The sequence below is a fragment of the Nipponia nippon genome, unplaced genomic scaffold, assembly GCF_047370975.1.
Source record: "Nipponia nippon isolate SJK-2023a ecotype South Korea unplaced genomic scaffold, ASM4737097v1 scaffold_6, whole genome shotgun sequence".
Taxonomy (NCBI): Eukaryota; Metazoa; Chordata; class Aves; order Pelecaniformes; family Threskiornithidae; genus Nipponia; species Nipponia nippon.
The window spans coordinates 28,916,159-28,939,446 of record NW_028262380.1 but is presented as its reverse complement, the minus strand read 5'-3'; the positions used below and the strand labels follow the sequence as shown (position 1 = coordinate 28,939,446).

General features: G+C 39.4%; 1 protein-coding gene across 3 annotated transcripts in view; it reads right to left on the bottom strand.

The window, feature by feature from the left end:
• GABRB1 (gamma-aminobutyric acid type A receptor subunit beta1) overlaps nucleotides 1–23,288 on the bottom strand; it is a 148,320-nt gene that overhangs the window by 65,798 nt on the left and 59,234 nt on the right. For all 3 annotated transcript variants that reach the window (XM_087736446.1, XM_087736447.1, XM_087736448.1), the window contains one exon: nucleotides 10,277–10,497. In XM_087736446.1, coding sequence (XP_087592572.1) covers nucleotides 10,277–10,497 — 221 coding nt within the window. The remainder of the gene's footprint in view (nucleotides 1–10,276; nucleotides 10,498–23,288) is intronic.

The window sequence follows — 23,288 nt, the reverse complement described above, 5'->3', positions numbered from 1 at the left end:
GAGCAGCCCTGAACGTATATTTTCTCCCTCAATATAATTGTTCTCAGCATGCTTGAAATTAATAACATGGAAATTGGAAATCTGCAGCAAAGTACAGCTTTAACTACTGTCCCTTTAAAATTTTTATTATTAGAGGGAAATGAATTTGTTTTTTATTAAATGCCTTTTCAAGACCTGGAAAATATACACGTTGTGGTATGTACCAAATGTCTGCTGATATGAATTGTACTACCTGAAGTATGTTAGCGTATTAGGATTCAGCACAGATGTCTATTGTTATGTACCTGTATATAGCATTATATAAAAACACATACTAAATAATCGGTACTGCTAACAATACATACCAGCTCTATAAGTTAAATTGCAGTGGTTTTTAGAAAAGCTTTTGCCTTTTCTTTCAAAAATACAAGTAAGTGATGTAACTGTATATGTCTGTTTGGTGTTCCTTGCAAAGTATAAGCAGCAAAAAAGTGTTAAAAATCTAGTATTTCAGGGGAAAAGCAAATATTATGAAGTTATGCAAACTCAAGCACTAACTTCTAGAGTATGAAGGTGAAATGTGTGCTGCTGCAGGGGTGTGTGTGCAGCTGGCCATACTGATATAGTAGGAGTTACATAGCTGACTTGTGAAAAGCTTGTGGGGATTTTCCGTCTGGTTGCTCAAATACAAGATATCTGTGCACCTAACAGGTTATCAGGCATGAGATTTTATGGTTTGTGAGAAAGCTGAGAGGGTAGATACACAAAAGCTCTTTTCTCATCTGATACCTACCCCCTAAAAGCAAGTGAAGAAAGAAATAATCATAAAAAATTGCCTATGCTATTATAGATAAAGTGATTCTTAGAGTGTATATAAATTTATTTCAAATTCTTTTTGATCAAAGGTCCTTCAGTGTCAATCTCTGTCATTAAATTTATTTTTAATTAATTCCTATCTCCCAATGTGTTTGAGGCAAGTACAAATAATGCTATTATTTATACACACTAGAGATGAGCTTTGGTGTGAATGAAGTTCTTTTAAAAATAAATAAATAGCAAAAGAAGTTAAAGACCATTATATGTAGAAGGGCAATTTTGATGCAGATTGGGTTGACAGTGGCAGAGTAATAATTCCAAAGTATTGGAAGACGTTTGCACTTCTGATATGAGAGAAAGAGAAGACTTGTTCAGATTTAGTAGGCAGAGCATAGTCTGTGAAATAGAGGATAAGAAAATAATCCAAAAACACTTTATACCAAGACAGTAAGAGATGACGTGCTGCATTGAAAATATGTAATCCATACTTTGCAGTGTCCTTCAGCTTTAAAATGAAACATTTGTTAAATGTTGTCTAATTATTTTTTTTTTTTTGTTCTTTGGATAGTATTAATGTGGTTAAATAGTATTTTAACAATATTAATAATTTAAATAGATTACATAATTTGAGTAATCTGAGTTTGATCTAGAATCTGCTTGAATTAAGTGGTCTTTGAATAAAGCCTAGTGGGCTTTGCTCTACAAAATGCTTATAATTCAGTTCTTCCAAGTGCTGTAGCCACAATAGCCACAATCAATTACAGCATCCAAAGCTTGTGTTTAAATTCAAGCCCGTGAAGCCAGTTGTTGTGACTCCACCAGAATGCTTATGTACTTGACTACTGATTACAAGAGCCACCGCTCACATAAAGCTGAGTTCATGTTAAGTACTGGTGTGTTTTTGTTTGTTTTTTTTTATACACTCTCTATGGGACTCATTTAACCTGAAGTGTTTCCCCACCTTCCCTAGGCTATTTTCACATTAAAAAATGCTACGTGAAAATGGAATAAAAATTAAGTTGGCTGAAATAGGAGGAAAAAGTTCCAAATCAAATACAGGGAATTATTTGACAACTCAGCAGGAGGTTATCAATAGTTGCGCCCCACAGAGCTGCGTGTTTCTGCCACGTCTGCTGTTTACTGGGGGTAAGAGAGGGGCGAGATTTGCTGCATGTGCCACTGGAGAGATTTCAGTTTGCATGCTGTCAGTGATGAGAAATGCACCTCTTTTTGGGATGGGCAGCTGGTGGCTTCGCCCTGGCTGCTTGTGAGGCCTTCATGCTAAAGGAAGGCAGCAAGGCTGTCTCTGAGTTATGCCTGGGACTTACCCTGCCCTGGCAGCTGGAGAGGACCCTAGCTTTCTTCCTTTTTCTTATAGTTTTGAGTCTTCCATTTCCATTTGTGCTATTTATTAACTACTAATTTGCCACTTCATTTTATCAAGCCTGCAGGCTCCATTGTGTGCTTGACACTGAAAAAAACCTCAGTGTTTTGGAAGAAGTATTTTTGGTTTGCACATAGAAGCCCATAAGCAGTTACAGGTTTTCTGGTTTACCTGCAGTAGTAAAGGTCTATATAAATCATGCCCCATAAGTTTTAAGGGTTGTACTCACTTTTGTCTTAAATTTCCTCAGTTTTGGCTGTGTGTTTTCAGTTACAAATTACTACAGTGATCTCGATCTCAGGTATTCTTCATCAAACAATGTTAAAGAAATGATAAAACCCTGTGTTGATTGGTATGTTACATTATGTATAACCAATGTGTGAGTAAGGTAGTAATGAGATTGCATTTCACTGTGTATACAGCATTACATGGACATAGCATAAAGGTTACAAATCTAACCACTCCAGAGCGAGGAGGTGCCTGAACTGAGGTTGTCTCTTTGATTTCCAGCTGTAGTGTTAAGCAGTGAAGTACACAGCAGCCTCCGGGGACGGGTATAGAGCAGCGCGGGATGTAGAGTTTCCCACCAATGCCCAGCTAAATACTGGAGAAGTAAAACAACGATGAATTGAGCTCCAGGCAGTGAATGGACTAAATGTGCTGGTCCCCCACTGATTCATCATCCTGTAGCACTCTGTCCTTTCCAATCTTTGTACATTAAGTAGGGGAATAAGAAACTGCAGCCTGGGCATGAAGAGTATTGGGAGCAGCTGGAGGAGGCAGGTTTGGGGAGAAGTGTTCACGCCTGGGGGGGAGAGTGCAGCTAAGCTGGTGGGGAGCATAAATGTGGGTTTCAGCATCTAAGCTGGAGAAAAGCCTGGCTGGCCCTGAAAAAATGTTTCTGAAATGCAATAGGCCCAGTGGGGAAGTGCAACTTTGTGCTGCTACTGTAGCTTTGCCTGCTGCTAGCAAGTTAGATGGCTGCAGGGGACGGCCAGCCTGGGGAGGAGACAACCATTAAAAAAAAAAATAAATCAAAAACTACTTTTTATTTGAACTAGAGTAATGCAGTGCTTGTTTGTGGTGAGCTTAGGAGTGGCTAGGTTACAGTTCCTTTATTCTTGCTATTTGTTTGCTTGGTGTCTGAATATAGTTACATCTCTTTGTGTCTGAAAAACAAAGCGAGCAAATATAATTTCTGCAGGATTCTTTTTATTCTGTTCCATGTTTTTTCCCCTCAACTAGGGCATATAACTGTTCTTCAGTTAGATTTGTTCACTCATTCACTGAAAATGAGTAATGCTTTTACTGTCTCATTCCCTGGCGCTCCTTCACCATTTTTGCATAGAGCTATGAGACAGACCACACCTGTACTGCCTCCTTCCAGCAGTATTTAAACAAGAACATCCCTCAGCCTCCATGTAAAAAAATAACCTGTATCTTAGTACGCCAGTGCCTGCTTGAGTGCTACTGTGCTTCATGCAGTAAACTGCAGACTGTAGCTGTATTGAGATGATAAAATACATATTTTTTTTTTTTTTTTCCTCAGAATGTGTTATACAAAAGAGTTTGCAATCTCTGTCAGGTTAACTGCAGTGTGTGGGAAGTGACCCAGGACAGACTGTGTCAAATTAACCAGTTTTGCATGTGGTAAGAACAATCCCGAAAATGCATTTTAGGCTATGGCAATGTCACATAGTGATGGTGCTGCGGCTCCCAGGCACATACAGATATTCTCTGTTTTGACTTTATAGCAGGGTGGAGGAGTCCTTGCTCAAGCGTGAGAGAACATAAATGAACTTTAGTGCTTTTTTTTTCCTTTTGTAACCGCCAAGAATAAGGAGTAGCTCTTCCTCCTACAGCTACTGAAGCCTGGTTAATAAATGTAGCTGTATTTTGGCCATGCATGCTGTCTTCCATGCATAAACTGTTGGTTCCAACTGCTTTCTCCCCATGGGTTTAGGTACTGATCATTGCTCACTCATCTCCTTGCACCAGCTACGCCATGCCCAGGGACTGGGTTATGGACTTGGAAGCGGAGATGACAGTAGGACTGACAGAGGGGCACAGACAATTCGAACAGTCTGCAAGCAGCAGGAGGGACAAAGAAAACCCATCTGCCTCCGGATCAATCTGCCATGTCCTCTTCCTCTCCTTTTTTCCTTCTGAGTTAAACAAATGCTCCTAGCAGTGCATCTCCTGTGATTAGGGGCTGTGCTGGCTGCCCATCAGGCACATTTGCTTGTTGAAGGGTAGTCTGTTGGAAGAAAGTTTGCAGCAGGCCCAGTGTGACCTGTGGCAGGCTGAACTGGCACCCGCAACGTGCATGTGAACTGCCCCCTCTCACCCCTACCCCTGCCTAATAGCTTTACAGTGAGGAGTGTATTCGTTTGTTTGTAAATCCTGAAAACTGACCCTCAGAGACTGAAATGTTTTGGAAGGTGGAAGAAATGACAGATATTTGATTGACTTATATTTGAAAAGTTCTTGTATATCTTCAGGTTTCAAAAATATAAAGGAAGTCCTAAATTGGTTCTTGTGAGCCTTAATACCAGGTAACCACATATGAAAACACTAAGTAGGAGAATGTAAAGTTTTCTGTCAGCTGTGATCTAATGTCTTACTCTTCCTTGGATTCTTTACTCCAGCATAACACTTTTTTTTTTTTTTCTTTCTAAAGATGCCTGCTGCTAAATTTTTGGCATTGATACATGGAAGAAATAGCTTTTTGTATAATTTTCAAAACTACTCTATCACCTGATAAAAGAATGCTTTATAAGTTGCTCTGTATTTTCCTGTAAAGCAAAATAAAAAGTAGCTTTTTATTTCAGTTAGATGACAATTTTTTGTTGTTTAGAAGGATTGCAGTAATTTTTTTTTTTTGGTTGGAGCAGTTTAGTAACACAGGTGAGGACAATCTGTTGAGTACCAGCATAACTAGGCTGCTTGTTGCCATGGTGGGATGCCCTCAAAAGTACCCAATAACTGACTCTCTAATCAAACCCATGAAGGTGTTTGGAGGAAAACCAAGACTCCATAGCCCCAAATCGTGGCAATATAAAACCAGTCCAAAAAGCAGTGAAATTTCACTGAACTGAAATATGTGAGCTCCTGGCTAGCAAATTTCTTTAGTAACTCTCAGATATATCACCAAAATAGGGACAAGCAAGAAGGGAAGTTTACACTTGAACTTACTTTTAAGATTATATTTAAAACCGAAGCATTCTGCATTTAAATATGACTTTTCTTGTATTGCACCTTTAGGATATGCTAGATGAACTTCCATGGATATTGTACAAATAAGTGATTAGTAAATCCAGTGTTGCATGGGTCGGTTCACATTTGTGAATTGGTTGGAGGTAGCTGGATGTCTCTTATAGTGTTTATGTCACAGAAGACCTTCTTTGTGTAAGAAGCAGTGAAGTAAGTCCTTACACTGAAGGCAAAGATCATCCTCCCCCCGTCCCCTTGCAGTTGAAGAGTGCCTGGCACAGTGGCCTCCTCTGCCGCAGCATTATAAAAATGCGTGGTCTCACTAAAACCAAAGGTTGTTGGTGCTCCAAGCCAGACCTTTGTATGCTTGTCACGATACGCTCAGTCCCTCTGCCTTGAAATAAATGAAGGCCTGCTCTTAATGAAAGATGGGTTTGTGTCTGAACATCGGAAAGAAGGGAAATCTGTGTAAAGGTATCACTGAAGGTATGTTGCACTTGTTAACAACTAATACTTTTGAAGGATATGCTTCTTTCACCACACCAGATGAAATTCTGCTCATGTTTATTTTGAGGCAATGTCATGATAACAGAACAGATGTCTTGGAAGCAGTAAGATGTCATTTTTCTGCTAATGAAATGCTAGACAATTAAGAGGTGGCATGAAAATACTAGGACAGGATGATTTAAATCAGAGCTTCTGTTCTGGACATTGTGACATAAGAATTTGAATATGGAATTTAATACAATAAATTAATAATGTTTCCTTAAATATCTTAAAGACAGCTTACATCTCTAGCATCTTACCCAGGAAAGAGGGAGAAAGAACAAGCAAGAGAAACAGCATGTGTTGGTTTGAGAATCTAGAGCTTTGGGAGAGGTTCCTAGAGAATCTTGCCTGAAAAGGCAATAAAAGTAATGAGAGACACTGCTAGTGCCAAAAGGGTTATAGCTAATGGGATCGGATGACTTATTAAAAATGGGGAGAAAACAAAGAAGAATCCAGTATTTTACCAGCTGTACTGGGACCAGGCTAGAGCTGTCTCGGACATGAGCCTCGCAGTGCTGCAGGTTTGCACATAGACTCAAAGGGATTTTTTTCTTTCTCTTAGGAAGCAGGTGGCTGTACCACAGAAAATAATAATAGCTGCTGGTGGGAGTACTTGATAGAAACTGAAGAATCATGCACTTCAGGTACATAATACTTAACAGTGACACTCAACTTCCCTGGCATATTTGAAATGGAATTCAGTGGAAATATTAATGTGGAGTTAAATATGTTTATAAGTGTTTACTTGCTTGGGCAACAGGATGAAAGAGTTATTTGGTTAGTAATGTTACACATTATTCATTACTGTGAATAATTAACAGAAGTAGCATTTGCAGTAAGAGACATAACAACAATGCAGAATTTTGGAGGGCAGAAGGTTTATGAGTATTCTGTGTCTGTACAAGTTTATATGCACACATCGTTCTTTAAACTGTGGCAATATAGTAGCTGAAAGTTAGTGGAAAAAATAGCTAAAGGGTCTGGTTTTTTCATCATAGAAATAATACCATAATGGAGACATACTGAAGTGATAATGCTTTGTTATATGATGTAAAACCAGTCCAGTGTATTCAATGCATATTTCCCTTCTTTATTCATCTGTAAAGCCAGATGATTAACCTTGTTTTATTTTTTCCTCAACTCTGTTGAGACTGAACATTGCATCAATGCCAAACTGCTAAGTACATGGATACAAGCAAAGCACATTATTTAGAGCTACTGTGATTGTTCCAATTTCTGTTTAAAGAAGCCAGTAAAATTTCATATCTGAGCCTGAAATGAAACATTTAACTCTGGAATGAAAATAGAGAAGTTGTGTGCAGAATAGGAGGCACAGGCGATCGCACACATTTAAATGAGAGATGGTTTAAGGCCCTGCCTAATTTGCTGGGAACTCAGAGCCTGGTCTGCAGCATAATTCGTGTTGTCTGTCTTGTTCAAGTCATGCCAGGCCAAGGCTCTTTCTTCAGTAATGAAAGTGAAACTCGCAGGTCACAGCATCTCTGAGAGAGGTTTGGTGATATTGTCGTTACACTCTCTACTGCATAGAAGCTAAATGCAAGCTGGGAGGTTGCAAAGTTTCTTCTCTACTCATGAGACTAAGATTGGAGCTGTGCTCCAATTTCTAGCAGGCAATGCTGAATTTTACCTAAGAACACTTTCTGCAGTGTTTTCTCCTGTTTTATTTCTTATGAGGCATATGTGTCGTCTGGTATATGAAGAAATTGCTGTTTGTATGATCTAAAGGTAATGTCTAGGCTGACAGAAGCACATTTATTACCATGAGGAAAGTGACCACTAATAGATGCAAACTTAGTGCAATAATTGCCATCTGCTGTATGAAACCTGTTTCAGTGTCTCTTAACTTCATTCTTTCTTCTGCTCATTTGTTATCTTTGTCTTTGATCAGATATTTCTTGTAGGATGGGGACACTACATGTGTTTTCACTGGCATGTAGCAGACCAAAGTCGGCTCACCAGATGTGCCTAAACAGCTGCCTTGTCCTTGGAGAAAACGTGGCACATCAGCTTGAGCTGTGAAGAAGACCTGACAGCTGAGTGTCTCTTTCTGCATGTGGTTGGGGATGACAAAGCTGTTGGTAGAGATGGGCACATCTGGCAATATTTGGCCCTGCTGCACCCTGAGGCCCTGCTGCCTTCTCTGGGGTGAGAAGATACTGAAGCCCAGAAGCCTGGGAGAACCCCAGATTGCCCCTGTGCCAGTGTGCCTTAAGGGCATGTGGCAGGGGTGAGGGAGAAGGGGATTGCCCAGTACTAGAGTGTAAGTGTGTGGAATATAGGTTGCCCTTTGTATTAGTGTGGTCTTTTTCTGTGGTTTTTTTTTGGTTTTTTTTTGTTGTTTTGTTTGGCTTTCCTGCTGAAAGCAGTGAGGTATTGCACGGGGTATTGAGCTGCAGCTGTTGCAGAGTTGCTGCGTAACCATTCAAATGTGAATGGTTATTCAATCCTATGAACCAGCAACCTTATTATGTGAAGGTGACCATCTTTGCTGTTGCACTGGAGGCTTGCCTGAGCACCTCTGAGAGGAAGAGTGCAGGCATTCTGCTCGGGCAGGGCCACAGCTTCTCGGCCAGGCTGGTGCTTTGTGGATGAAGCATGGGAGAGGACTCGCAGCAGATTCACTACATGTGTCACAGCTTCTTTTGCTACATCTGCAGAAGACAGTTATTGATATCAAATGCATGGCACGTGTATGGAAGTACATGCACGGCATACATTTCTAGGTGTAGTTCATATTGTGTACAACTGCTTCTGAGGGACTACTTGGCTCTAATGCACATTCTTGCCACTGTGCGAATCCTGGAATGGAAACAAATTTAGTTCCTGGCCTCAAGAAAAACAACCAGTATTTTGAAAAGTTCTTAAGCCAAAAAGTCCTCTAATAATTGCCCTGCTAAGCTGATTTTCAGGAGTCAGTTTGATTGAAAGGAACTGTAGGAGGTCTGAAGGCAATGGGAAAGACTTATTTTTCAAATGCTCTGTTCGGCAGATGATAATGATAGCCTGTAGTCTATCAGCTATTTCCTCATGGGTTCCTTGTTTTCTTTTTCACAACTGAAGTAGCAGTTTTTCTCTGCCAGAAGAGATGTGGCTGTAGCAAAGTGCCTGTGTGGTCCTTGGTAGTGACTGATGCACTGCCTGCGAATCTGACAATTTACGATGAACCAAAATAATAATTTTTAAATGATTTTTTTGTTTCTTGTGAAGCTTAAATTGATGGGTTGGAAGGCTTTTTGTGAGTGCATGGGTAGTGTTGTATTTTAAAAGGTTATATTTTTATAGGCTAAGAGGTCATTTCAAACTTTTATTTTCAGTAAGCTTTAAGTTATCTTTCCCTAAAGATTACTTTCATTTTGAATTGCCGCAGCAGTTTGGATTCCCCCCCCCCAATCCTATCTTAGGTACCATTTTGAGGTATTTCAGCTAGGTTTTATGTTTTAGGATTTTTTTTCTGATTAACTGAAGTATGCTTTCAGGTTTACATTCTTCAGACATTATTTTCACTGTTGAATGATAATAGTGATTAAAGGTTGTTTCAAGCAGGTGATGGTTTGTGGGTTTTCTTTTTTTTGTTTGTTTGGTTTTTTTTTTTCCAAGCAAAGCTACCTTAACTTTAAAAATAATGCAAAGCCTACTCAGGCCCTGCAGCACCATCAACATAAAAAATAATTTAGTTTAGTTTAAACTTTACATTTGTGTACCTTATTAGATTGTGCCTGTTTAGATTTTAGAATATATTTTTGTCTGCAGGGGTGAACATAGGTTGCACCTTATAAAGAAGCAGTTGTGGTGTGAAGAGGCAGTGATAAATAAGACAGATTAAAGAAAGCCTGTACGAGGATGTATAGATGATCCTTAATTCATGTAAATTTTCAAATGTCCTCTTTTTATTCCCTACCAAATGCTGGTCACATTTCTTCAGATGACTCCCAATTTTATCTTTTACGTTGTTCTAAAGAACTGCTGGAGAATTTCAAAAGAAAGGAAGGGTTTGTCTAAGCTATGATTGATTGCCAGGTGAGAACCATAATAAAGTACTCATTAGTAGTGTTAACATGCTCAGAAGAGCTGAAAGCAACGGAGGCATTAGGCTTTGTTAGTTATGGCTATAGCTTTTAAAGGTGGTTTTGATGGCCTGAGGAAAATTCTTGGATGTGTTCTGGTGGTCTAGGTGGAGTGTTTGCTGACTCATAAAGCTGCACTGAGAAACCAGGAGTAAGGAGAGGAGAGCAGCATTGGTACTACCTGCACTTACCCATTACAATGTGCATTCTGCCAGGACAGCCATATATTCAATTAAAAAACCCAACGTACCGTAGGCCATAAAGGACTGTCCCATCTGGATGGAGTCGAATCATTCGGTTTTTCACTGTCACCCCATGGACAAATGACTTCTTGTCATTTTGAAAATATGTGTCCGGCACCCAGAGCTGGTCAGCCACTCTGTTGTCCAGAGTTAGGTTCAAAGGTATTCCGGAATAAGAGAGCCTTTTATCCCTCCAGGACTGCTGGAAGTACATGGTCAGGGTGTAGTCCTAGGGAAGAAATAAGAAGGGCTTTTTGTATTTTGTATACTGATTAACTTAACAGAAGTTTATTTCTTAGATAACTCTCAGTAACTGAATACCAGTAGCAATAAGAAGCTTAAGGATTGTTAAGATGTTGTTGTCATTAACCATGATCGTAAATCTTGGCCTGTTTGTGTTAATGTTGAACTTCACACTACTCACCAATGTCAGTGACCACCCTCAGCCATGGGCTTTCAAAACCTCTTGAGCCAAAGGGAATACATGGTACATTTGGGTTTCCAGTCTGTGGATCACACTTGCATGTTTTTTGGTAGGTTTTCTTTAATGTGAAAAGAGCAGGGTTTAGCTGACTTCAGCCATGTAGCATTGCATACTGTTGAGGACACTCTTTTGATATTCCCTGTCTTCATCCTGAAAGATTCCCCCCAACAATCCAGAAAAGCCAGCAGTCCCTAGGCCTCCTGAGAAAGAGCAAATATGACCTCAGAACATAATGGACAGCTTCCTGTTCTGCATCTGCTGAAGTTGTCAAATGTAATGACCTTGGATAGCTGGGCACATCTCACCTCAGCCTGGGAAATGTGGTGCTTTCTGTCCTTGGCAATCAAATATTACCACATGGAGAATGAACGTCTCTTGACTATCACGTTGTGGCTTAGGTGAAATACCATTTATGCAGTCCTTCAGCTTTCACTTAGTCTGAAAAGAAATTGTTCTAAAAGGCTTCTGGTCTGATTTACTCTCTCGTGTCTGTCTTTCTGGGAGTTTGGTGATTTTAAAGGTAGTCAATTTTTTAAAGTGGAAAAGCCCATGTACTTTGTAGCTGATGGAGTTCTTAAAAGATGACCGGAACAGCAGTATGTGGAGTATTAGTTTTCTCTTCCTCATTTCCTCCCTCAGCCCCCTTTTCAAGTGTCAGGTCATTTTGTCACACATCTTAACAGCAGAAGTGCAGCAAAATTATAGATACTATTGAAAAAAAAAAAAAAAAGGTTAGCAGTAAGATTTTCTTTTATGTGAGAGAAAGCCTTACCTCTGTCATCCTCACAAATCCTAGCCTGGACTGTAATTTTTGAAGAAATAGAGAATAAAAGCTGTCTGTGATTTGCTCCTTTCATCTTTAGTGACTTCTGAAGACTGTACCATTGCCATGAAATCAAAGCAGAGTTGTTACCTTTCAAAAAGACTTTCTGCCTGAAATGTTGCATCTAGCGGAGCTATAAACTACAGACTTATCAGTAAAAGAAGTTAATGAAAATATTGTTCTTGCTTGCCCTGGGCCTGTAGTGGTTGTTTTGTATGAAGGAAATGCATGACTTGATGATCAGTGGTCCTATACAATAGGACAATTACATCCATTCTGAGCACCAATTTGCAAGGATTTCATAGATATGCCCTTTTTCAGGCCTGCAAGATGATGGTTACCCATGACAGAGCCAAGAGGTGGTATGTGAAAGGCATAAGTTTTTTTTTTTTTTTTTTTCCCGGCCCAGGTAACTAGGAAGAGGTCAGAACAGCTTCTTTTGTTTTTCAGACCACTCTGGTCAAGCCTGGAACTACAAAGTAACACAGTGGGGTGTATGTTGTGCTCTGCTGAACAGGTGATTTATAATTTAAATAGCAGTATGGAGAAGCATGAACCCAAAGGAGGCAAGTTTTTGAATGTACAATTTGAATAAAGTGGGTTAGAAGCAGACACTTAAAGAGAAGTTAAATCCCTGGGCTTTGTTCCTCTTATGCATATACAGACCCACAGACAGATGGGAACTGGATGAGGAAAAAAAAATATTAAAAAAAAAAAATCACTTTTCTGGTGCAGTTTTCATATGTTGTATCTGTTTTCTAGCCTGTCCTATTTCAAGAAACTTTAGGTAGAAAAGCTTTCATAAATGACTGATACAAATTAAATCCCCAGTGCTCAGTGCTTCACTTGGTATCCTCTATATCTTCTGCCTGATTCAGCAGAGCCTATGCAGTCTGCAGCACAGATGGAATAGAAATTCCAATTATACATGATGAACTTTTTTCCTTCCTGCTTTCCTTTATATTTTCACTAGGTCTTAAAGCTGCTTTTGTAGAACTGTCATGCTGTCCTGGAAAACAGCTAACAATTGAGAATGGTGCCTATGTGATGTTTCTCAAAGCTCAACCAAGAGCGAAAAATAGCCAAGATAAGCTACAAGATATTTTAAAGGATGTGATCAGGTGAAAAAAAGAAATTCTGTCTCTTGGCTATGGCTAGTAGGAGAAAATTAGTTGCTATTTTTAGCATCATGGTCTGCTTTAGAAATTTTATTTCACCCAGCTGTGCTATATACAGAATACTGCTGTTGGTAACATTACAGTAGAGTCATCCTCTGCCCTGCAATTGTGCTATACTATGTAGAAGTATGCAGAAAGCCAACAAGTGTTAATGGGAAGAAAAAATCTGAGCTTCATCCTAAAGGAATCTTAATGTTTCTTAACTCAAAGAATTATCTATTTTTTTTTCCATTCCCCATTACTCATGCAATATTTTAATGAGGAAAATGAAGAGTTGTATTTCATGATTAAGAGTCCCTGTTGCTGTAAGTTCTTATTTTTAAAACCATAGTTAAAGGTTATTTTAATGAAAAGCAAATGATATCTGAGCTATAATAACCCAAATTACATAGTTATACATTTTCTGATTTTTTTTTTTCATGGAATACAGCCTTACCTTTCTCATATTTCATCAGTGAAGAATGAAATGCCAGCAAACCGTATGGCTAGCCACATCTTAGAGGTTTTTGTATTTTTCTTTTTTTTATACTTTACAGTGGTGCGAGCGAAGTGAGAATGTAATGACTGCTTGCCTTCTACCCTGTAAAATTCACTGGGGATTTTGTGGTTTCCAGCTCTAGAGTGTATGAATGATTTCTGAATCTTTCGTATCTGCAGTGGTAATTGGTTGCAGAATTTCTTTAGCTCTTTATGACAGCTTCCCAAGATCTCAAGCATCAGCCTAGATATGAAAATAAATCAGACTATGTTTAACTTTTGTATTTAAGAATTTCTAATAGTGAGTTAAAAAAGCAGGGCCAATGTAAAATTAAAAAAAGAGAATGTTTCTGCAGGTAACTCTTCTTTTAAATGATTTGTTTCAAAAAATATTTCTTTTTTTTTAGAAGCACACTGAATATTTTTTGCCTAGCTGTATTTCCTATAATAAAAGAAAAAGCTGTAATGCTGCTGAAAAATCATGATATTTCAGTAGGTTTAATTGAGCTGTCTATGCTTTCCGTAAGTGCCTCCCTGCTTCTCCAGGGCATAGTCAGCCTTCCTAGTGGGAAATGTCTGAGCACCAATGAAAAAGTTGTTTTCATGTGTGTTGCTTTTTTTTTTAATTTTTTTTTATGTGATGAAGTCTGATCTGTTAGAATGAGATAGGTCCTTTCTTAGTAATTGTGCAAATTTTATTTCTTTGTATCAAACTGGCAATGTGTACATGAGCGTATATAGATGTATACTATAACGTATAGCCAAACTGTGTATCAAACAGTGTTTTAATAAGGTGCATTAGATTGCTAAGACAAATACCTACGTGCTAGTCCTAGGTAAGAGAGATTCTGTGACAATATGAGTAAGAGAAACTAGCCTATTTTACTCAGAATGGCAAATTATTTCTTAATCTGAATTTAAGCAGCCTCATAAAGAAATATTGGCACAAAGCTTCACAGTTCACTTGGGTAATATAAATTTCTTGTAGTAAAGAAAATGAATGGACCAGTCATAGAATCATAGAATCATTAAGGTTGGAAAAGACCTCCGAGATCATCAAGTCCAACCTGTTAACTGAACTGCCAGGTCCACCTCTAAACCATGTCCCGAAGCACCACATCCACATGTTTTTTTGAATACTTCCAGGGACTGTGATTGCACCACTTCCCTGGGCAGTCTGTTCCAATGCCTGACCACTCTCTCTGTGAAGAAATTTTTCCTAATATCTAATCTAAATCTCCCCTGGCACAACTTGAGGCCATTTCCTCTTGTTTCCATTGCCTTCTACCTGGGAGGAGAGACCAACCCCCACCTTGCTACAACCTCCTTTCAGGTTTCATTTATAGTTCCAGTAAGTAATAGACTGGAGAGTTCCCATACAATACTAAATTTCCTTTTTCTTTCTATTTTTTGGTTCCCTAATCTTTTTTTGTGCAATATGTATAATGATGTAAGGGCAATAATGGAATTTTTCTTTCCTGACAAACCTCTGTAGCTCTCTGAAAACAGTAAAGATGCATAAAATAGCTAGATAATTTGGACTTGCTGGTAATTTCCACTGTGTGGTTTACCAGTTCAGCACAGCAGAATATAATGTGGAATACATTGTTACTTTATAATCTAACCACCTGGGAGACACAGAACTGGTACTTCACCACACTTATCAGTTGAATTAAGGACTCTGGAATAAAAGATGAGTTTACATGTCTGCTATACTGGCAGTTGCTTCGTCTTTCACAAATTCCAGACATACATGTTTTCAGGGGAAAATAGGGAATCTTTTAACTTGCAATGTTCAGCTCTGTGATCTAAAAGACCTTCTGTGTTTTTCCTCTTTCCAAGGTGGCCTCAGTCTAAGTTCTGTGATCGTTTCATGTATTGAAAACAGCTTAGTACATTGTGATATATTTAAGTAATGACCACATACCAAAGCACACTCCAAAAATCTTACCAGCTAAAAATTATCAATATGGATGCAGTTCTTAGCAAAAGTTAGTAAATGGAAGAATATTTTGTGAATATTTAGCTGTTCCAGGTCAATTCAATATCGAATGTTAGATCTCTAGATGAGTTTGCACGTGAAGGAACTGTGCAGCAAAACAAATACCTGAAACGCATCAATATCATACTTTTAATAGATAACAATGTATATCGATGGTTGTGGGATGCATACTGTACATCCAAATGATCTTAAATTTAAATGATATCCTTGGGAACCATCCGATAATTAAATATCTGGCAGCATCACAGAAAATGAGATGCAATGCAATTCAAATATAGTATAACTTAATCAAGACAAACATAACTGAAATTACAATTTAAAATTAAATATGGAGTGATGATCAGAATACTAATATTGGCTGCAATAAGGTCATAAATGTAGAACAGCAATATATGTAAGTCCTGCTTTGACTGTAAGCTGTTATTAATTGGGGAAGATTATTTTCCATGTTTATCTGATACTAACAACAATGGGAAGGGCAGAGTTTTGAGACAATGGTAAGTGCTGAATTTGCAAATCATAAAAAAGCATACTCATTCATATGTTGTAAGCATGCTAATGCATCAGAAGAAGCTGTTACCGTTTGTTTAGCAACAGTTAGGTGTCCTATCTTGGAACTCCTAGAGAAGATCTATACCCTTGCCTGCAAAGGAGCTATTTTAAGACAAGAGAATGCAAATGGTGATGTGGGTTTTTTTGGGTGTAGGGTTGGGTTTTTTTGGTGTGGGTTTTTTGGTTTTTTTTTGTTTTTTGTGTTTTTTTTTTTTTTTTGAATCCTGTATAACTTACCATATACGCTTGGTGCTCAATTGCAGATACTGCACAGACATTAGGGGAAAACATTTTAACCCAAGTTATGGAGGAAGAAAATACTGGTTCTACTCATGCTCTTCTCTAAAAATGTCAGGGCATCTACATCTCTTCATTAAGTCTGCAGTCCAGCCAAGCAAGGAAGTGAGGGAGTTAGGGATGTGCATGCTAGTGGATCAATTGTATTTGCCTTTCTTTCTAAGGACATAGTTCAGTGTTCCTTTTGGTTTTGTTTTCAATGAAGACTGATGCAGTGTATGTTATCCAGTTCCCCTCTTCTGTTCAAAGTAGTGGGAGGATGGGGCAAGGAGCAAGTACTCAAATTATTCAGTCCACTGGCCTGGTTCACAGAAGGCTGTGGTTCTTGTGAACTACACTTCTGTCAGGGGAGACAAGATAGGAAGCTCCATTGACTCCAGGACAATAGACTAAAAGCCTTCTGTGTTCCTGAGAGAAGTTGTTTTTTTTTTTTTTTTAATGGAATCAGAATTTTCCCACAGCAAGCTTTGGTTTTGCAGAAATCATGGTTTCTGTCAGAAAATTGTGAATAATTTGTAGATGCAAGGTTTCTGTAGGAGGAAAAAGTTGTGCAAGGTATTGTTATTTTGTTTGATCCAATTGGTAGCTCTAGTTGCAGTGAAGTGCCTTGCGTTTTTGTTTTTCAAATGTGCTGATAATTCTCTGGAGAAATGTTTCATAAACCTTGTTGGCATTTATAACTTCACAATTAAATTAAGTACGAGACATCACAGTTGTGTCTTGCAGAAAGAAGCAGAGATCTGGCAGGAGTCCGCATAGCTGTAATGATGATGCTCTTTATTGCTCAAAGCACAGCCAGGAACAAGATTAGACTCATAAGTGTAGCATGTTGGAAATGAAGATGCTCATCATTACTGTATTGGGATCCAATATTACTCTTTGCAGTCAAGGCAGAAGCCCCCTTAACTGCAATGGGATTGGAATTACATGCAATGTCTTCAATCATTACTGAAAAAGCAAACCAAAAGGCAAAACATTTCTGAGTTACAACAGTAGACTATGTATTTTATTGCATTTTGTTCAGTGTTTTAGAAATAATACTTAGCAGAAGTATTTATTACTGCTTCTGACATTTAAATGGATTGTTATGATAGTTGTGTTCCATTAGTTTGGCATTATTTAACATAGAGGAGGGTAAAATCCCAATTTTATCTCGTGTTCTAGTTTGCCTCTCAGGAAGAAGAGTAAGGACTTCTGTACTTTGAATCAATATCCCATTGCCTTGCCCTCTGCTTCTTTTCTCTTATTTGAGCTTTGCTAACCTGAAGGCCCGAAAGTGCCACTTCTTCTTTGTATAGGAAGAAAAGAAATGATGTACTAAATACTAATACGGAGTGCTTTGATTAGGAGTGGACTTGGCTAAGTTTAGCAGGAAAGTAAGGTAACAGGTTAGGTAAGCTTACAGATATGTTGTTGTTATCCTCACTGCATGCTGGAAGCTCCTTTAAGAAAGCTTGAAGACCATTATAGCATTCCCAGCTGCACTTCAAACTTCCAGCCACATAACCCACTGTCTAGGGTAGCAATGAAATACACCAGTATAACATTGCTCACAGTGCAAATTAATACTATGTCATATGGCTATGCTAATTGTCGACATAAGAATCGGTACATGTCCATGGTATGATTCATATTCCGTGAAAGATCAATGAACTGCTTTTCGTAGGTACTAACAGGTAGGAAGCAAGTAATGATATCTATTCCCACACTATTCTGTTTTCTTTTGAAGCTGGTAATCTTTTCTATATAGACGGTAATACTGCCATAAACATGCTTGAGGGGAGGGGTGGAGAACAGGAAAAATATGGCACAGGAGATATATGTGCTTAAGTAAGATGGAATTGTAATGAATGCTGGAGTAAACAAATACAAGTGTAGTGGCATATAGAGTAACTGTACTCAGTGTGTGCATATATTTTTACAGGCAGCAAATAAGTGTCCTTTATATTTTGGCTCCAGTGAGAGTACCTGGGGTTGAATAAAGAACAATTGAAGGGAAAACAAAGGAAGAGAAAAGCTTCTTACTGGCAAGTAGCCCACAGACCAACATAGGTTATTCCATGTCTAAATACATCTTTTTAAGAGCAAATGTAGACAGCAATAAGAGACAAACATGTTTTCTCTTAGACAATTCTCTCTGAGTCAGCTGAAAGTGAGTTCTTGCCAAAAAACCCAACCAAACCAAACTTGTCCAGATGGAGTCCTCAGATATAGACAGACAGGTATAGACCTGTTAGTGTTCAGGTCCAGATATTAGCAACTACAGTGCAAAGGTGTTCTAGGTATTACGCACTGCTTTGTGCTGAAGTCGAGGATGTTCTAGGATTCTTCCGAGTTGTGCAAAAAGCTTGTCTGTTCATATGCAGGTATGAAAAGGAATGGTGGGATGACATTTGAGGACTGTGACATTGTGCCCAAGTAGTGTTGTCTTCATCCTCTCTGCAAAGTGGATGGAGCAAGCACTCCAAGGAAAAGAAGTTTCAAGCTTTATCCTATATTCCAAAATGTTTCAGCCAGTTTGAACTGAAAGCACCAATATATATGAGTGGGACTGGGTATTTGGGAGGAAACTGTACTTCCCAGGTTCTTGTGTGGACTATGTGGAGATGGGTCCTCACTGACTGGAGAACTGAATCCTAATGAAGTGGGCATGGATCTGCTCTGAGGGTCTGCAATATGGAATGTGATGTGAGGAGTAAAGCAAACTAAGAAAAAGATACGATGGAAGATGCAGCACTTTAAAGTTCCAGTAAAGGCAAAACATTGTGGAAAAGCGGAGGATTAATTAAACCACATTTCCCTTGCTACCTATAAGCAAGATAATTGGAAAGCAGCCTTTTTTCTAACAATAGTTGTTTCTGAAGCACTTGATTTTTTTTTTTCTTTGTAATTTCCACTTAGCTCAGCAGGAGTGAACTATAAGACCATTATGAAGTGCACCAAATGTCTAAGGAGGATGGCACAGTGCTAAGAGTTCAGAGAATTCCTTATGGTGTCAGTGCACAGTGCTGTAGACAAAGCTAAACCGATTGCTAGCTTAGGAGAAGATGGGAGAGGTTTGCTGAATTGTCTTGAACACTATTGTGTAAGTGATAACAGTACCAGAAATCTTATAAGCACTGGACAGAAAGTTGAAGAGAACACAAGCACAAGAACGTCAGCAATGTCAAAAATGAATTGGAGTCACAGGACAAGCTAGCTGAGCATGTACAATAAAAGGAAAAACCCCACAACCTTTAAATCTGCTGTGCAGGGTCTTATGTTAAGCAAAGCTTAGGAGTTAGAAATCAGTAGTGAAGACAGCAAACCATGGCCAGACTCCTTGGCTCCAGAAGATGCTGAACAATGTAGGAGGGAAGTTACGTGTATCTTAATATGAGGTTGGGCTACCTTTGTAACAACAGCTACTTGTTTTTTTTTTTTAATGCCTTAACATACATGTATCTGTAATATTTTTTACCAATTTACTTCTGTGCTGATTAGTTAGGAGTTATTGCTATTTCTGTGGGTCTGGTGATTGAAATCCTATTTGATTCTTCCTGCCTGGTTCTCAGTTGTCATTCTACTGTATCAATTTTCTTTAGTTTTGAGAGAAGCAGATGCAGGTTGAAGTAATATGCAGTGAGTCAGTGGCTCTACCTGGAGTAGAAACAGTAATTATTTAGCTGCCAGATCTTTAGACTCGTATATACTTCAATGTGTCATTGCTGAAGATGTTGAACAGTGTTGGCTCTGGTGTTGCCTGTTTTTCTTGTTGCTGGCTGCCAGCTTGACCTCAAGCTGTTAATCACTACCTTTTGAGCCCTGGCAGTCCAGCTATCTAATTTTCAACCCATCTAACAGCCCATTTGTCCAGCACATCATTCCTCAGCTTCCAAATATGAATGCTGTGGGAGATGATGTCAAAAGCCTGACTAAAATCAAGTTATATTACCTCCATTGTTCTCCTCTCATCCATGTAGACAGCCTCTGTATTGTAAAGGGCAGTCAGCTTGATCAAGTATGATTTGCCTGCAGTAGAACTGTGTTGACTATTTTAATTATCACTTTGTCCCTCATATGCTTTGAAATGGATTCTAGGAGGATGTGCTCTGTGAGTTTTCCAGGGACTCAGGTGAGGCTTAGAGCGCCCTGGGCCCTCTTGCCTTTCTTAGAGATGGGTATAATGCTTGTCATCCTTCCTGTCATCAGAGACCTCCCTGATCACACATGTTTTTCAGAGGCAGGCAGCAGTCCTGAAATTATGTTGGTCAACCCTTTTGACCCGCATTGTCCCTCACCTTCTTTTTGCAATTAATGTATCTACAAAAGCCTTTCTTGTTACCCTGTCTCTTTCTACTTTCAGGTCCAGCTCGGTTTTGAAGCAATACTTTTATGCTTTGCAGAATCAAAGAATCATTTAGGTTGGAAGAGACTTCTTGAGTTCAAGGAAGAACTTATGTGAGACATGAAAGTCAAAGGCAGCCTTAGCTGCTCTCCTGAAACCCAGGGCTGTGGTCCTGCTTTTTGCCCTTTTCCATCCTCTTGGGATCCTGAACTCTACCATCTCTGTCCCTGCAACTAAGGTTGCCTCTGACTTTCAGATCTTGGACAAGTTCTTCCTTCTTGTAACTATGAGGTCCAGCAGAGCACCTTTTCTTGTTGGCTTCTCACTTAGCTGTGCCAGGAAGTTGTTGTCAATGTGTTCAAGAAGTCTCCAAGATTACATGAGCCCTGCTGTATCATCCTTCTGGCAGATATCAGGGTGGTTAAACTCTCCCATGAGAACCAGGACCTGTGAACACGAGGCTTCTTCCAGTTGTTGGAAGAAGGCTTCATCTACACCTTCCTCCTGGGCAGGAGGTCTACAATAGATACCCACTACAACAGCACCCTTATTGGTCTGCCTGCTAATCTTGATCTGTAAACTCTTGGCTGACTCCTGACCCATCCCAAGGCAGAGCTCCATGCATTCCAGCTGCCTTCTCACACAGAGGGCAACTCCCTCTCCTCACCTTCCCAGCTTGTTCAACAACAAATAATTCTTTGTTGTTGGTTTTCTTGACAGTTTTGTTGCCTTGCTTCCATCTCTTGTACAGTCCCTTTGGTGTTTTATTTTATTGAGAAAATCCTGTCTTAGCCAGGCAGGCCTTGTGCTGAAATTCTTGGTCTTCCTGCATGATGGGGTGGATTGTTCCTGTTTTTTAATAAGTTTTCTTTAAAAATTAGCCTCCACCCTTTCTGCTTGATGGCTGCTTGCTGGGGAATTTTACTTAGCAATTACCTGAACAAGCCAAATTCTACTGTCCTAAACCCCAGAGTCCTAACTCTGCTGCTCACCTTCCCAGCTATCCTCCAGATCCTGAACTCTATCATTTTGTGGTCACCGCAAACTGAGTGCGCTGTAAATATTTGCTTTGCACCTGGGATGTTCCTACAAAAGGCAGCTTGAGAAAAAGCTTCCCCATGTGATTTCTCATGAGCTACATAATTTAAATATTAAGCTGCTTACATGGTAATTTAACATCATAGTTGATGAGTTTACAACACTAATGCAAATTTTCTGTGGAAAACTTGCTTTTGGCTTTTGCACAGAATCAGTTTGCCTTTAGATGCACATATCATTGACACTAAGTCCTTAGAGCAGAATCCAGGCTATTTTGAGAGTGTTGATAATAAAGGACCTTGTTTTATATTTATCTTACTAATAGCATAACCAATTGGATAACTGAGTTGGTCAATTTAATATGATTAATCTGATTAAAACTTTACAAATCCAGTACCATTGCCAGTGTCATGGGAATCCACATTTCAAAACATTTTATAGTATGTGTAGGCGTTTTAGGAGAGAGAAAAACAAGCAAGAGCAAATAACTCATCAGTCAGTTTGAAGGCATGTGGATAATACTCCCGAGTACTGACTGGGATATGGAAGTGCAGTCTCTTTCCTGCCAAATAAGTAACTAGGGAGAACATAGGAATAGTAATTATTCGGAGAACTGAATAGCTTAGTGCAGGAAGTTGGGATTGGTGCCAATATATTGAAAATTTGGGAAAGTGCATTGTTGCAAATTATAAATAAAGCAAAACAAAAAATCAGTTTTATTTAATGCTTACAGCAATAAAGCCTCTCTGAGACCAAAGTTTCAGAAAGCTTTCACCTTACTGAAGCCCGAGACGACCACTATTCCCATCCCTTCTCATGGCTCAGCACACTTTTGAATAGCTAGTTAGGAAGCAGAGGGAATCGATCCAGTTTAGAAATGAACATTGTCATTACTATTGTGGTGTGGTGTGTTTTTATGTGGATAAATTCTCTGATCCTGTCCCCACTGTGACTACCCAAGCACTAATGCTGGGGCAGGAAAGGACAGCTAGGACCAAAGGAGGGAAGGCAGGGCAGCTCAGAGCAGGTGTGAAACTACAGGTCTGGAGTGGGTTTTACAGCCTCAAAAATGAGGCAAGAAAAACTCAGGAACTTGTGAAAGATCATAGAGCACACCTTCCGCTCTTCTCAACTGAAGACAAACGCCATTCCATTTTTCGTATTTGCTAGTCGGAGGAGGCCAGGAGGAACCAGAACGAGTTTGCAGTGTGGTGCCATGAATGGGGCTGCAGCAGAGGCCAGGTTTATTAGCTGTGTAAAGCTGTTCTATGGCGTCAGGTCAGGGTGACAGAAAAAGCTCAGATGTATTGCCAGGGCTGCACTGACACTATTCAAATGACTGTGGCGTGCAAGGTCTGTGGGTTGGCATCTGGTGGCCTACCTGCTATCTTACATTGGCCATGTAAGTTTTGCAGAGTTTTCACAGCATTAAAATACCATTGGAGCTCAGCAGCCAGTTGGCTGTTTCAGTGTTACCTTGTCTTTGGTTGCTGTTATTTATTAGCAGGGGAAAAAAAAAAAATACTAGCATCCAAACCCTTTGCCAAAGTAAGGAAAGTCAGGCTGACCCTTCAGCTTTTCCTTGCTTGCTAGAGCCTATCGCTGAATGTTGAGGCACTGTTCTAAAGCTTGTCCTGCATGGTGACCTCCGAGAGGGGCAGACTGGAAGCCTTGCTGGGAGAAGCGTGGTGTTGGTTTGGTTTTTTTGGTTTGTTCCCCTCCCGCCCCTTCTGAATATTAATTTTCTTGGTCTGTCCTGAAATGGGAGCAGGAGTACATGTAGCAGTGCTCTTGCACACAGCTTCGCTTCCCTTAGTGCTTTTTATGGACAGCTGTGTCACG